The 16,446-nt window shown below is 33.4% G+C and overlaps 1 protein-coding gene across 1 annotated transcript; it reads left to right on the plus strand.

Annotated features, from left to right (window-relative positions):
- Positions 1–807: 807 nt before the first annotated feature.
- Positions 808–15,294, plus strand: LOC6644266. Its single transcript, XM_002066957.4, has 6 exons — positions 808–1,062; positions 3,495–3,630; positions 4,682–4,815; positions 9,698–9,820; positions 9,966–10,161; positions 14,302–15,294. Exons 1-6 carry the CDS (start codon positions 808–810, stop codon positions 14,970–14,972), a joined length of 1,515 nt encoding a protein of 504 aa, XP_002066993.2. The 3' UTR covers positions 14,973–15,294.
- The last annotated feature ends 1,152 nt before the right edge of the window (positions 15,295–16,446 follow it).

Raw genomic sequence — 16,446 nt, forward strand, 5'->3', positions numbered from 1 at the left:
ACTCGCTTTTTCTCTGTCTCACTCTCACTGATATCTCTATTCTATCTCTGCTTCTCTTGTCGCTTATCAAAAGGAAAGAAGAGCAGTTCTCCAATGACCAGTAGTTACCATCAGATTGGTTTTCAGCATTTTTTTTTAGGTTTGGGGTTTGAGGGTTCTGGGTGTAGAGTTCAATTTTCAACTCTCTGCATGTACATTGGAAAATTTTGTTTCGTGTTTTCATTTTTCCAATTTTTTTTCTTGTTTTTTTGTTTTGGGTTTATTCTTCTTTGTATTTTTGTTGTAAGGTCAAAGTTGTTATTGTCTAGGCTTTCGAATTGGTTGAGAGAACTAATTGAAATGTACAAAGTTTCATGAAGAAAACAAAATGAAAAAAATAGATAAATGAATATCAACAATTTAAGGCTTTAATTTGGTGAAACAGAAAAATAACTAACTTATGGAATTTCCCTAGAACACAACAAACGAGGGCTGCTACAGAATTATTCATCTAGTAAGCAAAATATAAGAATATAAAGTAATCAATCAGATGAAAAGTGTCGAAGTTAAAGCAAGTGACTTGTATTATTGTATAAAAACTACTTAATGCTCCCTCGACCAAACACATATACATACATACATAATATATTTATGCTCATATGAAGCGATGCCCCCTCCAGCCAAAAAATTTCTTGCTACACAATTGTTACCAAGTGTGCGTGAGTGTGTGTATTTGTGTGTGTTTGCCTCACACCCACCAATTTGCTTAATTTCATTTCATGTACCTAAATAAAAGTATTTTTGCTCTGCTCATTTCTTGGTATACTTATGCGTTTTGTTTTTGTTGTTGTTATTCTGTCTCTTTTTGCAGATTTTATTGTGGCGCTCAAGGATGTTTCTGTAATGATACCACAGGCAGTGAAACGTGGCAGCAATGCCCTGTTCACCTGTAATTACGATATGGAAAATGATACGCTATATTCGGTGAAATGGTATAAAGGCAAGCGTGAGTTTTATCGTTATACGCCCAAAGAGAATCCAGCTATGAAAGTGTTTGCCATGTCAAGTGGTCTCAATGTGGAGGTGAGTATATACGCAATGAGTTCTCATTCGAAATATGTGTGTGTGTGTGAATATGATTCTAGAGATGGGCATAAATAAACTAAACACAAAATAAAAACAAAAATTTTAAGAGTAACGAAAAATTTCACTTAGATTTGACTTTAAATTAAATTGATCTAAATGTTTCTGTATTTAGAAATTTGTTGATATTAACTTAAACCCATTTTAAATATGGTTAAAGCTTTAGTATTTATTAATAAAACCTTAAGTAGGGCAAAAAAGATGGTCTTGCTTTTATTTTTTAGGGAAATTTCAGTGGAAGAAGAATTAATTAGAAGTTCTAAGCATTTGTTAACTAAATTCATTAGTTTTTAGTTTTCTATTTCATTAATACATAAAAAAATAACAAAATATTAGTATTACTTGCTCTTCCATTATACTAAATATAATAGATTTAATTCTGATCATATAAAACTCTTTGTGAAAACCAACTAGACGGATGAGCAATTAATAATATTGCGAACACAAGAATATTTTTAGGAGTTTTAAAGGACATTCAGTTTGATACCTTAAACAGATTTTCCATTAACTTTTTGCTAATATAAAATTACTAAAATTAATCTGATAGCTTTTTTTTTAGTTTGTGTTTAAATAAATTTTTTCAGTGTATCCCTAGAATCTTTAGTCACACTATTAACTGTTCTATTTACATTTACCTTGCATAAAAATTTAATTTGTTTAGCTTTTGTTTCCTCCTTTTTTTCACTTTATCACTCACACTGTCATCTCTAGAATTATAAGAGGTGATATACCATTAAGGACACATGCTGCAGTTGCGTGTCATAAAATAACAAACGCACTGTAAATTATGCCCATAATGGCTGATTGCATTTAAGCCACTCCCTCTACTGTCAGCCCTTACTTTCAGTCAGTTGACTGGCTTTATATGACAACCTTTATATCCGCCTCTATCCTATCTGCTGACTGCCCGCATCGACCTATGTATGTATATACTCTGTCCCTCCCTCTCACTCACTCACTCATCATTATTATAATTATGCCAGTCCATCCAGAGAAAGGCGAATCCCTGGAAAAAGTTGTTGGCCATGGCCAATTAGTTGTGCTTGCGATTGACTTGCGGCTCATTAAAAAACAATATATGCAGATTGCAAAAAACAAGTAAAGTTTTTTAAGTTTATAATTAATACGTTGGCAATGCACACGAGCCAATTAGGGAAGCAATTGGGTTAAACAACCCGAGAACTTGTCATATTTTTCCATATTAAACTTACATGCACATTTTTCCTTTTGTTTCACATTTTTACATATTTTTATTTCTACCAATTTTAATTCGTTTTTTTTTTTGCATAAATGCACATTATTAAATTTGATTTTCATTAAGTGGATTGACTGCAATTGAGGTTTGGTTTTGGTTACCACCTTCAATCATTTGCCAAAGAATAAATATTGCGTAAATATGATCAAATTGTTCAAGTACTGGAAAGTGGATTCTTCATATGAACAGAATACAGTCTATACTCAATTGTCAGTTAAATTGCATATTTTAATTGTGCAATTATATAGGTCAACTTAATTGTTATTGTTATTGATTGATATTTTGCGAATCGATAGATTCCATTAACGAATATCTGAATGTCAAAAATAACATTTGTCTATGAAATACGATAAACTAATTCAATTTAATCATCTATTCATGTTCATGCCATACAAAATACGCAATTAAACATAAATAAATAAATCATTTTAGTATATAGATGAAGGATCAAGCTCTAAAAGTTTTAGGAAGTTTCGTATTTGATTAGTTAATTTAACTTCTAGCTAATGTTAAAAACTTTTTGAGTTAGTTACAGTATTAACTTTTAAGTTAAGCCATCTTTTTTCTTATTGCCTTTTTATAAATCTGATTTTAAAGCACAATATTTGTTTAATCTTCAAGAGGATTCAAAATAGACTGAACAATGAGATTCCTTATAAACCATTAATTTTTAAGTTATTTCAAATGGTAAATTCTTTATTAAAGAATTTCTATCTATAGAAAATAAACTCCTGACAGCTAATCTTAGTTTAACTAACAACGCACCAGAGATATCACTTTGAGACTGACTCAAAGCAATTTTAATCAAAAGCTCCAATGCTGTATGGGACCAAAGACATTCCACCCAATCCGTCCCCCACATTGACTTAAAATTCAACTCTTCACCTATTTGCACCCTCAATTTGCAGGGCACCTTTCATCATTTGCCCTTGTGCAATTTTGCTCTTTCTCATTCATAACGTTGGGCATCTTTTCGTTTTTGGTCCTTTTTTGTTCTTTCACTTTTGCTTATATATTCAATTTCTATGCATCTCGTCCTGCCAATTTTTTCGACTAATTTTTATTACATTTCTTTCAACGTTCTCTCTCTTTCTTTCTTCCTTTATCTCTACAAAAGCGCAACCTTTCGAATCAGAGCCATGTCGTACTGCAGTCGGTGCCGCTGAATATTTCGGGTAAATTTACATGCGAAATATCCGTGGAGGCTCCCACTTTCCAAACAGCAATGGTGTCCGGCGAAATGGAGGTGGTTGGTAAGTGAAAAATAAAAGGGGGACACGAAAGAAAAAAAAAGAAGAGAGTCCAAAAAAGAAAAAAAAAACAAGAGTAAAAGTAAGTAAAAAGAAAGTGCAATAAAAAAGGCCGCCGTGGCTAGCAAATTAATTAGACAAAATGTGCTTGGTGTTCAAATAGTGGTGCACAGTGGTACAATGTTATCAACTCAAGTGATGGACCAACTGAAGGTCTTCAGTTTGAAGAGCTCAAGATAGATACTAATAACTTTTTGAGATTTCATAGCAAGTCTTTTGATCAAAAACAAAGTGCAGAAGAAGTGGAAGAAAACATAGAAAATTTCTATTATGATATGCACTCAAAACAAATATACATTTTTATAATAAGGTCCAACAAATAATTAAACAAAAATATTGAACAGTACTTCATTGTTTATAATCTAACTTTTTTTTTAGGAGTTAAGAGTTCTTTATCCAAATTTTCCATTTTTCATGGGACTTCTTAATATGAACTATGTTGAAACATTTCCAATCTTACCTTTATTATTTGTATTTTGTTTTAGAATTTCAACTTTAAATTCAATTTTAGTGAATAGTAAATGGAGTAAAATAATTTAAAGTTAGTAATTAAAAGACACTAATATATAGATGACAAATTGGGCGACAATTTTCTTTCAAACTCCGAAACTGAAAGTACAGTCAACAAATGAGTATTGTTTATTTCTTATAAATAAATAGAAGACTTACATACATCATATTTAATTTTAAGAATCAATAAAAAGATTGAGTTCTATATGTCTTACTGAAGACTCTTTACATAAGTTGAATTTGGAATTAAGGATAGAACTAGAAACAAGTAACCTCAAACGAATTCCAGCATTAACATAAACAAAATATATTGGCTTTACGTCTTGCATTGAACCACTGTGCCGCAAGGAGTGACCTTTTTTTTGTCAGTTTTCAGTGGGCTAATTTTACATTGCCATAATGTGGTTCCTCTCACGCCTATTGCCCACTCTAACTCATTCCACTCCTTCTCACACTCCCAATGTCTCGTTTTCTTCTTTCACAGAACTACCGGAAGAGCACACAGTGGTTACCGGTATACAGGCACGTTATCGCATTGGCGATTTGGTCGATGGCAATTGCTCAATTAAATACTCGAAACCGGCTGCTAATTTGACATGGACTATTAATGGTATTGTGGTAAGTTTTGGTTTCACTTGCTCCTCACATTTTCCCGGTTACGCCTACAAAAGGCGTTTCAATTAAACCAAAAATAGTAGAATGGGGCGGCAAGCGTCACTATAGTGAATCTGCCATGTGGCAGGAAAAAGCGGGTAAGGGCAACTTGAGTAGCGCAAAATGCGCGACGTTTTCAATTGATGGCCTGGTAATTTTTCAATTAGTTTAGTCGAGCCACGGAAGTCGTGGAGTATGGCGCAATAATGTTTTCCTCCCACCACATTGTTTTTCAATGAGAGAGTACCTATATAAGTCGGTTGCTTAACAGAGGGCGTAGGTCTACACTAAGAAGTGGGGCAGTGTCATGAGACTAATGGAAAGCTATTTAAATTGATTTGAATAGAAAATGGAATATTAAAGCACATTGTGTTTAGAAAATGATGGAAATAAAATTGGTTTTCGATGGCTAGCTAATGATTTTGATTGAGATTTTGGCGACTCGTTCCCTAGATTCTTTAAACTTTCCATATAAGTCAGATTTATAGATTTGTTATTCAAACCTAGTCATCATTTTTAGAGGATTTGTATTATTTTTTCCTACATTAATACTTATTCTATGTAGAATGGCTAATTTATGGTAAAATAAAAGAAATGTCTTAACAGCAAAGCGAAAGGGCCTAATAAATGGCCTCCAGCCGGTTTGGAACAAAGGTTAGGTTGGTTAGATAGGGCTGATGGACCCCCCACAAAGACCTGGATTGGTAGTGTTCAAAACATTAAACATTGCTTTTTTTAATTCAAAAAATATACTTTGCTAGGTAATAAGGGAAATCTTCTTGCACTTATTTGTTCTTTGTTTTCTCATATTTTAAGTGGGTCTTTTTTCCCATTATCAAAAGTGAACGAATCACCATATTGTGGTCTTACTCCTGTTCACTGTCATATCATTTTTCGAAGTCGATGCAAAGTTCAGCTTAAAAATATCAAAGAAGCTAACTTCGGCTATGCCGAAGTTTATATACCCTTGCAGTATACTTGGCAATAATATTATTCCTTTTTGAAATTTCTTTCCCTGCAACTCAATTCATCAATACACAAACAAAATATTATTTCTCTTTTTACCACAAGTTTTTCTTCTTCCATCATTTTCTAAGCAAAGCACGGCACGCATACACATACAGTTCATGTAGCGTTGCGTCTGTGTGTGTATGCGTGTGCTCTGTTGATTTGATGATGGCAGTAGTAGGCAGCAAGCAGCGCTGCCGGCAGCGTTTGAACCGATTTATATTGACTGTAACTTGTGTTCTATTTATCGGATCAGATTCAAATTTTGGGATCTGAGATTTTATATCTATTACTATCATATTGGTAAATTTCATGGGGATACTCCAATTTTTGCAAAAATGTTTCTTCTAGAGCTATATGATATAGTGGTCCGATCCCAAAGATTTTCATACTTTATCTCACCCGGGTAAAAAAAAGCTCCCAAAAAAAATTTCATCCCGATAGCTTTTAAGATGGCTGAGTAAAACGCGTACGCACCGACGGACAGACGGACAGACGGTCAGACGGACAGACGGACATGGCTATATCGACTTAGCTTCTCATGCTGATCAAGAATATATATACTTTATGGGGTCGGAAACGTCTCCTTCTGTGCGTTACAAACATCTGACCAATTTTATAATACCCTCTGCAAGGGTATAAAAAAATCTAGTTACATCTAGGTATAACAATTTCTCTTCGTTTTGAACCATCTATCACACATTTGAGAATATAGAAGAAAAAACCAAAACTATGTGCAAATGCCCTCCCTCACCCACACTTTTAGGGGTGGAGGGGTCACCTGACATTGCCTGTGGCAATCTTTTAGCGTTTAGTGTGTGATTTTTCATTTCTCTTACTCGCATGTGTGTGTGTGTGTCTGTGTATAGTGCATATACTTTTTGGCACCTGTGAGTATGTGTATTTCTCTTTGCTATTCCTTTTTTATTTGCCTAAAGTTCCCCCTCTCCCCAACAACCGTTTTTCTCTTTGTCACCCATTACATACATGCATACATATACATATACTTTTTGATAGGCAGTCTCTCTTTTTTATGCCTTTCGCTTTTGCTGTGCTGGATGTTTTATGGCCGCAACCACAGCACCAACCATTGAAGCCATGAAGAGCTGGTGTCGTGGAGTTTCAGGTGGGCAAGACTTGGTGCCCAGCTGCTGTCATGGCTCCGCATGATTTCACACAGGTGTCAAAAGAGAAAAAGAGTCAAAGAGGGTGAGAGAGAGAGAGAGAGAGAGAGGTGAAAAGGGAGTGTAAGAGGAAGATCGGGTAGGCAGGTGACACGGCCCCGGCATTTTGCGTTTTGGTTTTTCAAGAAACGTTTAGGTTGTCAGCTAGTTTTTTCCTCAAAAGTTTCTGGAGTGGGCAGAATCTAGACTTTTGGCTGGAGAGCAGGATGTTATTTGTTGCCAGCCAAAAAGCAAGAGACTGACTGGATCAAGAGGTGAGGAGGGGACTGGAATAGTGTCAAGGCTTGCCTAAAGTCATAATTCATATTACAGAGGCCTTTTGTCTGTGTGTGTTTTTTTGTGTCAGTGTGGAGAGTTCAAGTTGTAAGTTGGTTTTTCGTACAAGTCCTCTCGGTGAGGGAGTCAGCCTAGTATTTGATAGAAAGTGAATTTATTTTAAAGTTGGGATTAAATGTTCATCTTTTAAATTTGATTTGCCAAATCTGAATCCTAAAATTTAAGCTGAAAACAAGAATTTTTAACGAAGTGAGTTGCAATATTGAAATGAAATAGTAGATTAGATTGAGTGGATATGATTTTCTTATAGTTAGTTCGTATTAGTGTCAATAAACATAATAAAATATATGAAATAAATTACTTTTTTTATACACATATGAATATGTACATGTGGCTTTATGATTATATACATATATCTATAAGAATGAGTGAATTGGGAGATAAATCCTTTAACAATAATAATCAGAATCTATTGGAACTTCTATATAATAACTTTTTGTTAAATAATATAAAGAAAATTTAGATTTGCACTTACGAACTTTTAAAATGGCTTTTTTTCCTTACAATTTTTATATTTAAATGTTCGACAAATATAACAGAATAATTTTCCGAATATTTTCCTCAATGTCATTAGTTTAGCTATCATACAGTGCGTATACGTTATTATTGACTAAATATTGGAAAACTTTAGGCTTTAGTTCGTATTCTAATGGCAAATTACCTTCTAAAAGTTGGTTGTATTCCATAAATTCATTGCCTTTATTAAAACAACTTTAAAATATTCCAAAATACGCTAAACATTTCACTAACTAAGTAACAAATTTATCCATAATAACTTAATTATTTGCACAAAATTAAGAGATTATAAAATTAAACTAAATTTAGTTACCGCACTTTAGTCTGAGCTATCATAAATAATTGAATCTTAATCATTAAAATAATTGCTACTTAGTGATGATTAATTATTAGTTAATGGCCTTGACATTTAAAGCATTTTCCTATTGAGTTTAAGCGAATTTTAGCCTTAAGCAAATTTCATTTTAAGCTCTCAATGTTGACTCGACAGTATTGTGTTTCCTGTTAAATATTTGATGGACTTTAAATGTAAACAAATATTATTTGTTTTCGTAACGAACAAAAGGCAATAGCTAAGTCTATGATTCTACTCGTATCTTTAACATTTATTTTGTTAACCCACTTCTTAATAATTATAATGTAAATAGACACTAGTTTAGTACAATATAAAGCTCCAATACACATTTGAAAAGGATTGTTGAATAGTTATTAATGAATTGAGATTATTTTGTAGAAATATTCTACTATAATTCAGTTCATTGTAGACCCAAATGAAACAAATTTACCTGTAAAGAGTAATTCCATGTTATTTGATTGCAATATAATCAGTAATTGGGATTAAATAACAATAAATTGCTTAATGGCAATGGTAAAATCTATAACAAATAAGGGAAAAGAAAAAATGAATAATATTTCAACAATGCATTCTCTAATGTGAACTAGAAGTTCATTTGAATTGAAGTGTTGCGATTTTGGAATTCAAATCAAATCAAATTTCATACAAATCGACAACCAACAAAGGCGAAATTGTTGCAAATTCCGTTCAAACTTTTTGATGGATTTTGCAGCCACCAAAATAAAACGTAAAATGGAAAACCAAAGGAGGCAAAGAAAAAACTACCAATAGGAAAGAGGCTCAACATGTAATAGGAAAAGCCTATATGTATATAGGAGAGCAAGAGAACAGGAACAAGAAACACAAACAACACTTAAGTGTGGACCAGGCATGGATGCACCACCTCCTTGTGGCCACTTGATCTTTTAACTAACGAGCTCTGCCACCTTCTGCGCCATCGCCGCTCCGCTGGCCTCACCCGAACCCATCCACACCATTCTACTCATTCGTCTATCCATTTTTTTTTTCTGTGCTGTTGCTCTCATCATCATGTGTGGGCGTGGCGTATCTGCAAGGCACTTCAAACTAAACTCACCGCAAACAAAGTGGCCTCGTCTCTATGCCGTCTCATCCCACCGCTTCCTCTTGTCTCATTCTGCCCCACTTAATCACTCAAGCGTAAATCTATTCATCATTCATAAGTTATAAATTTTGCCTCTGTTTTTTTGGGCGTAAAGGAAAGCCGAGAGCTTCGTCAGGACATTGTTCCTACATCTGTATATGTGTTTGTGTGTGTGTGTGTAAGTGGGTGTGGTTGTGTATTTGTGGGCGTATGTGTCAAGTCATCAAAACTATCACAAGTATTGCAGCTGCAGCAAAATATTTTATAAATTGATTTCTAAAAACCCACCACTTGACATTTTTCATATTCGATATTTGATTTGGTTTTTCTTCTTCTTCCTTTTAGGTTCCCCCACATCACATAAAGACGTATCAGATTGAGAAGCAGGAGAATTCCACTCTGGAATCAGTTACAAGTGCCATACATTTCATGGTCACCACTCAACATTTTCTCAAGGGTCAGATGAGGGTAAGGCATTCGGATATTCCAAGCGACCCCGTTATAGAAAAAAAAACACACACACACACACACAACAACAACAACAACAACACAAGAAGCTCGATGTTTGAAAATTTGAATTTTAATCACCTTTCCCAATCTTTTGTCTATGTAGCTTAAGTGCACTTCAACCATCTTTGACATATTCAAAGAGGAAATCGAAAGTGTCATCGAAGAGGATAGGCCAAGAATAATGGCATCGGGCAGATCCTATGATATCAACAACTATCCCCTAGAGGAGCATGCAAATGGTGGTGAGAGGAACGGTGGATATGAGGATCATAATGAATCATATTTGACCTATTATTCGGGTAAGTTTATAAAACTAAAACAACCAAACCTTTCCTTATTCAAATAAATTATAATTTTTACGTGTACGTCAGTTTGGGCTGTGATAAGCCTTTTAAATGTTTCAATTTATATTCAAAGATATTAATATTTATTTTGCCATCACCTTATATGAATAAAATATATTCTTTTTAAGTATTTTGTGAATAAAAATACTTAGACGAGTGGCTTATCACAACTTAGAGAACATAGGACTGAATACTGAATTAAGCTTGGCATATTAAATACTATTCCAAAATGTAACCGAATGGTCTTTTACATTTAACCAAAAAATCACACATTGATTAGTCCCATATTAAAACATAATAATTTAATTTAAAAATTTATGTAAAGTAGTGTATACTTTGCATATAAAATATATTTATAACAATTTTATGTGTTATCCTTATTGTGCAGCAGTTGCTTGCTTAAAGTGTCTATATTACTTATGCTGATAATGATATTGATCAACTTTAAAAACATTTTCTAGATTTTTCTATGAATCTTGGCCCTAAATTTTAAGAAAATATTAAAATCACAACGGTTGTATGAAAAGTTGAATGAGATACTTAGCATTCCTTTTTGGGCAAAATACGATTTTTTGACCGTGGAGCCAAGATGCCACGCCCATTTTCTGTAAAAATAATTGCAAAATATATTTATTACCTCGCACAATGCAATGAGACTGAAAATTATTGTTAAACATACATTTTTGAATTAAGTGTTCAAAAAACGGCCCCGCACCCCTATGTGCTCTGGAGTAAAAAGACAATTTGAAATTACCCATTTAATATAATGTAGATTAAAGTCTTTAAACCTTTGTAGACACCAAAAGTAAGATGTTAAAAAATATCTTCATTTCTCTCAATTGAATAAAAGATTTGTTTGTGTAAAAATTAACAAACTGTCATCGATACTGAAATAAGTCTTTATATTAAATAAAAATTGGACAAAAATTCAATAGGTTATAAAAATTTTATTATGTTTCTATTTTATTATATTTTTTTGCGATTTTATTATACGAAAGTTCGACTGAATTTGGATAAATGAAATTGACCATGCTAATTATATAAGTGTCGGTTCCTCGGGGAACGGAAAAGTAGGAAATCCTCTCCTCTTACTTCTTCCTCTAAATCATCTAAAATTTCGATATTCGATTTATTTCTTTTTCTAAAATTACATAGTTTATTACCCAAAATCAACATTCAGATCGGTCACTGTAAGATCGAGTAGAAATATGAAGAAACCACATAAAAATATATTTATTTTAAATAAATAATTTTGTATGAGCAGAGTTAAAAGCTTCAAATATATCGTTATCCAATTTGGCACTCAAATAGATGATTTATGTATCTATTGTTTCTTTAAATTTGAATGCAAAAAGCTGACTTCGTTCTAGATAATTAATGTTACCGGTCCATTTTGCTGTTGGCTGTGTATTTGTGTATCTAAAAGGTTTAATATAGCTCTTGTACTTTTTTACAAATCATCAACGGTCATCGCTGTTATATCAGCTTATAGTTATTTCTGGTTGGAAAATTATCCATCTTGTATTTACAACTTCCTCTCGAGGAACCCAGAACTGAGAATTTCCCGTTAAAGTAGCTCTCCATTTGCAACTGTTAGTAATGTTTAGTAACTTATATTTAGATGTAGTACTTTATGTAGTCCACAAATCTTTATTCCAAGCGCTGCATCACTTGTTACAAGGGTTTTCCAGATATATATATATTCGATTTTTCCATTTCATTGCATTTTGTATGCACTGCCTGCCGAGCTTGAACTATTTTCACTGCATTTTCAACTGCAGTAAGTACGAGTATCTGCCAAAGCCTTCTTCAAACAAAACAAACACAAAAATTCTCAAGAAAAAACCAGAGAGGGGCAAGCGGAAAAAATATATATTGCAAATACAGTCACCAAAAAAATATTCAACCAGACATCATCTCTTATGTGAGGGTGTGCATTTGCATAAAGTTCACTAAAAAGTGGAATCGGAAGTACAATCTATAGTATGTATATATATATATTTGTTTGGTTTTGCAAAACGTAAGTTCTCCTTGCCCCTCCCTTTCGTCATCAATGTTAATCCCAACTCAAACTCATCTACTTATAAAAAGGTTTTTTCCCTTAGTTCGAGTAGTTTGCCTTGAGCGATGCATACGTTGATTTTTTTTCTTATTCTCTCTCTCACCCTATTTCCTTTTTGGTTTTCCTTTAGGAACTCAACTCAATTTTAAATACAATTTTTAGCTCAATGCATTTTACATTGTGGTTGTTGTTGTTCTTGATGTTGGTGGGTGTTAAGTAAATGTTGCCTCAAGTAAGTGGCAACACTTTCACAAAAAAAAAAAAAAATATATGCAGAAAATTCCATCGTTTGCCCTCAAGCCCAATCATCACTTGCTGCCACTCCTAGACACACCCATTCATACACACACACACACACACTCAAATACACACACGTTCCACAGTCTGGTTCAATTCCGCGACAATCTTTCATGTTCTAAACTTAGTTTATACCAATTGGATTTTCTTGGCATTTGATTCGATAAGCTGGAGCTGCTGCTCGGGTTACTGGCAAAATGTTTATGCTGCAGGAATTTTATTTACATAATTTATGGTATATTTATGTGTGAGTGTATGTGTATGTGTGTGTGTGTGTGTGTTTGTATGGAAGAAAGGAGTAAAGAAATGTAAACGGACACCACTTGCAGTCCAAATATTAGTCCTTTAAGAATCTGCATTCAGTGGACAAAATTCTAAGGCATTTATTGAAAAGTAGTGCTTAAATTTTTGGTTTTAAATTTGGATTACTTTAAGATTTTCAAAGAATCTTATTTTATCGGATTTTAATCGAGTAGTAATTTGGCATATATTGATATGTTTTCTTTTTTGGCAACTGAATCAGGAATAATTTGAACATAAATTATAAAGTATAATGCGCTCTGAAATTAGCGTCATCTTAAAAAGGAAAATAATTAACTCTTATTTTTGTTAAGTTAATTATATTCAAAGTTTTATCTAGTTTAAAATTGGCTTTTCAAAAACTCAGAAATTTAAAAAAATACTGATTTTGATTGATTTTGAAAGTCAAAGGGAAAATAATACATAAACAAAGACTTTCTTTCACATCTTTATCCTTCTGTTAGTTGTTACACATACCGTGTGACTGTAAGGATTTAGTTACTTAGTTCGTTTCTTCATTTTGATCCTTGCGATTTTTAAATAATGTTACCAAACAGCTTTTAAATTGTCATTGCATTTAGATAATTAACCGAAAATTTTTTCAACTTAGATATACCCTTTTTTTCTCGTGCATATTAATACAAAGACCATAATTTGGATCCGCCAATCTACTTTTTACCCCTTAGAAAAAGCTGTAGGTCTAGTAAAACTTAGGAGAACTGCATACTCAAATTTTAAGAATTCTTCCCAGAATCAAAATTGGGACCAATCAAAGATTTGAATCTTAATGTTGTAGACATTTTTTCCGTCTTTCATCTTGACAGATTTTAACGTTACTAAATGATTTAAAAATATATTTTTATTTTTAATGAGATTTGAATTCTCTGTCGAATCAGATATAGATATTTTAGGATGGTTAGTTAAAAACGTCCGATCACTTCAATTGTCACTCAAAGAATGTCTCTTTATTTTTTAAATTCTTCGTGCTTAACGACATTCTAGAGTTTTCGGATTTGAAAATGATGAAGTACTAGAATGTTTCATTAAAAAGGTCCTTAGTATATGGTCATTTTTTATGTAGCACAGGCCCTCTTTACGCATACAATCTGACTTATTATTTTAATATATTTTATACTACCCTCATTAAAATATATTACAATCTTCTAAATACTACGAACTTAAAGTAAATAAATAAGAGAACATAAAACAAACCACTATAAATAAATTAAACGATGTTGCAAGACCAAAGGAAATAATTAAAAAAACTAGTTTCTTTATGCCAGATGCAGTTTCTGATATTAAAAGTAATTAATCCGTATAATTTCAAGTAGTAAATAAATTTTATTAGCATCAAATTCCCTATTATTGATGATAAACTGAGAAATGTTCTAACAGTAAATGTATCTCTACTTTTATCTCTCTCTCTATTTTTGCAGCGGATAGCACATCGGGTGCTTCGACAGCTGCACATGAAGTCTTTTTGTACACTTGGCTAACGAAACTAACAAAAGTGCTCGGCAACAGGCTAAAGGGGGCGTGGCAATTGCATGATGCATTCGCTTCATGGATTAGCGTTGGAGGAGGAGCAGCAAGTGTCCTATTCTGTTGGCTGTTGGCCCATCAAATTATCGACTGTCAATACACAAAGGCGAGGCAAGTGGAACGACAAACGGCGAAGCAACAGTCATCGTTGGACAGGACGAAGGACATCAAATGCTTTTATAATTGTCAAATGGCAACACTTTGCCATCATCCAGGCAATCTGGCTGAGAACGTGGATACAAATCCGAATGCGACTGCGAATGCGGACAACGACACGAATATGGATGCGGATGCGGATGCAGTTGCGGATGCGAATGCGAATGCGGATGGCAATATTGCAAGTGTCGTAGTAAACGCTGGCGATGATTTAACTGCCATGGAGCGACATCAGCAGCTGTCAGCGACACTTGCTGCTGTTGGAAAGGATGTGGCTGATTCTCGTATGGCAGTGGAAGGGACATCCAGGGCAGTCGGAATGGAAGTGGGTGTAAAAGTAGCCAGGCTGGATCAACGATTATTGATGACTTGGCGGCGAATAGCAGAGTCGAAGTGCATCTCATGCTGATGCTGAATTGATGATGAAATGCATTTCAAAAAGTAGCTTAAGGTGCTCGCTCCTTTTGCAGCAGCTCCTTCTCTCCTTTTTTGCCCTTTTGTTGCTTTCATTTCTCCTTTTGTTTCAGTTTGGGGTTTCAATTCGTTTATTTCGTTTCTTTTCTTTTATAGGTGAAAAATGTGCAATGTATTAATTAATATATGAAAATTAATTGCATTGCGCCAGCTGTTTGTAGTCCTTAAGTTAACACATAAGAGAAAAGTAAAGCCAAAAAGAAAATAATAATTTAAGTTAAGCAAACGGAAAGTAAACGAGCAAAGAAAAAAAAACGATAAGGAAAAAAAGTAGTATTATAATATTAATTGATATAAAGCTATTTCCATAATCAATAGGTTTAATCAAATGTCGTTCATTCACTGTACCCAAATGCAAAAGTTTTGCAATGCTCAACGTCTTTTTAAAAATAACAATATAATATAAAATTTGTTTTTGAACGGCATCGAATGTTTCTTTGGATTTATTCCTACAAATGATCGAATTTGGCAAACAAAAACAGATCTTAGAATAAAGAATCGTTTCTAGAAAAGCGTTTGGCATCTTTTGATATCATTAACTTAGTTCATTATATAAAAACCTTCAAATTTTCATGCTGATTTAAAATCTAGAAATGTTGCAATGCAATGTTCGTTTTAATATAAGTCAAACCTTGCATTTTAGGTTGTCTGTATAGCTATTTCCAGAACCATCAAGTTCTATCATCAGTAGACTTTGCTAAAGAACTCCAGCATTGCAATAGTCTTCAACGCTGAAACTAGTTGGGAATTACTAATGAATGAAGCGAAACCAGAGGGCCAGGGCTAACTTCGACCGCGTCAAAGTTTGTATACCCGTGCAACTTTTTTGGTAACAGAAAATAACGAAATTATTGAGAAAAGTGCCAGAGTATACAAAATTTGGCGAAGCCTACCGCTCAGGCGCTATGAAAAATTAGTGTACGGGCTTCGACATTGACGTTTCGTTTTAATATCAAATTCATAATATGATAAGGTCAATATGTCATACAGACATAGGTTTTTAAGGCAATATAAAGCTTTTCTTCATTAATAGATAAATCAGTCGAAAATCATAATGTAACCTCTGAGCAGAGAAACTCAAAATTTATTCCCACGGCTTTTTGGTTTTACTGACAAAATTCTGGAAAAATATTTACCCCAATGAAAACAGACAGGATGGATCATTTTGGCCACTTAAAAACATACCGTCGAGCATTTGGAAGATTGTTTAATCAGAAATCACCTTGATGAGTCATTATTAAGCCCTCTTTTTGATTAGAAAAATAAATCTTTTAAAAAAAAACTTAAATATGTTTCTTTCATGTGCTCGAAGTCTGATTACTATAGCAAAATGTGAGGCTAAATATGACTCTTAAAGAAACTGTACTATTTTCTTTTGAAATATGGAGGACCCATTTATGATCAGAAAA

Source organism: Drosophila willistoni, assembly GCF_018902025.1.
Source record: "Drosophila willistoni isolate 14030-0811.24 chromosome 2R unlocalized genomic scaffold, UCI_dwil_1.1 Seg167, whole genome shotgun sequence".
Taxonomy (NCBI): domain Eukaryota; kingdom Metazoa; phylum Arthropoda; class Insecta; order Diptera; family Drosophilidae; genus Drosophila; species Drosophila willistoni.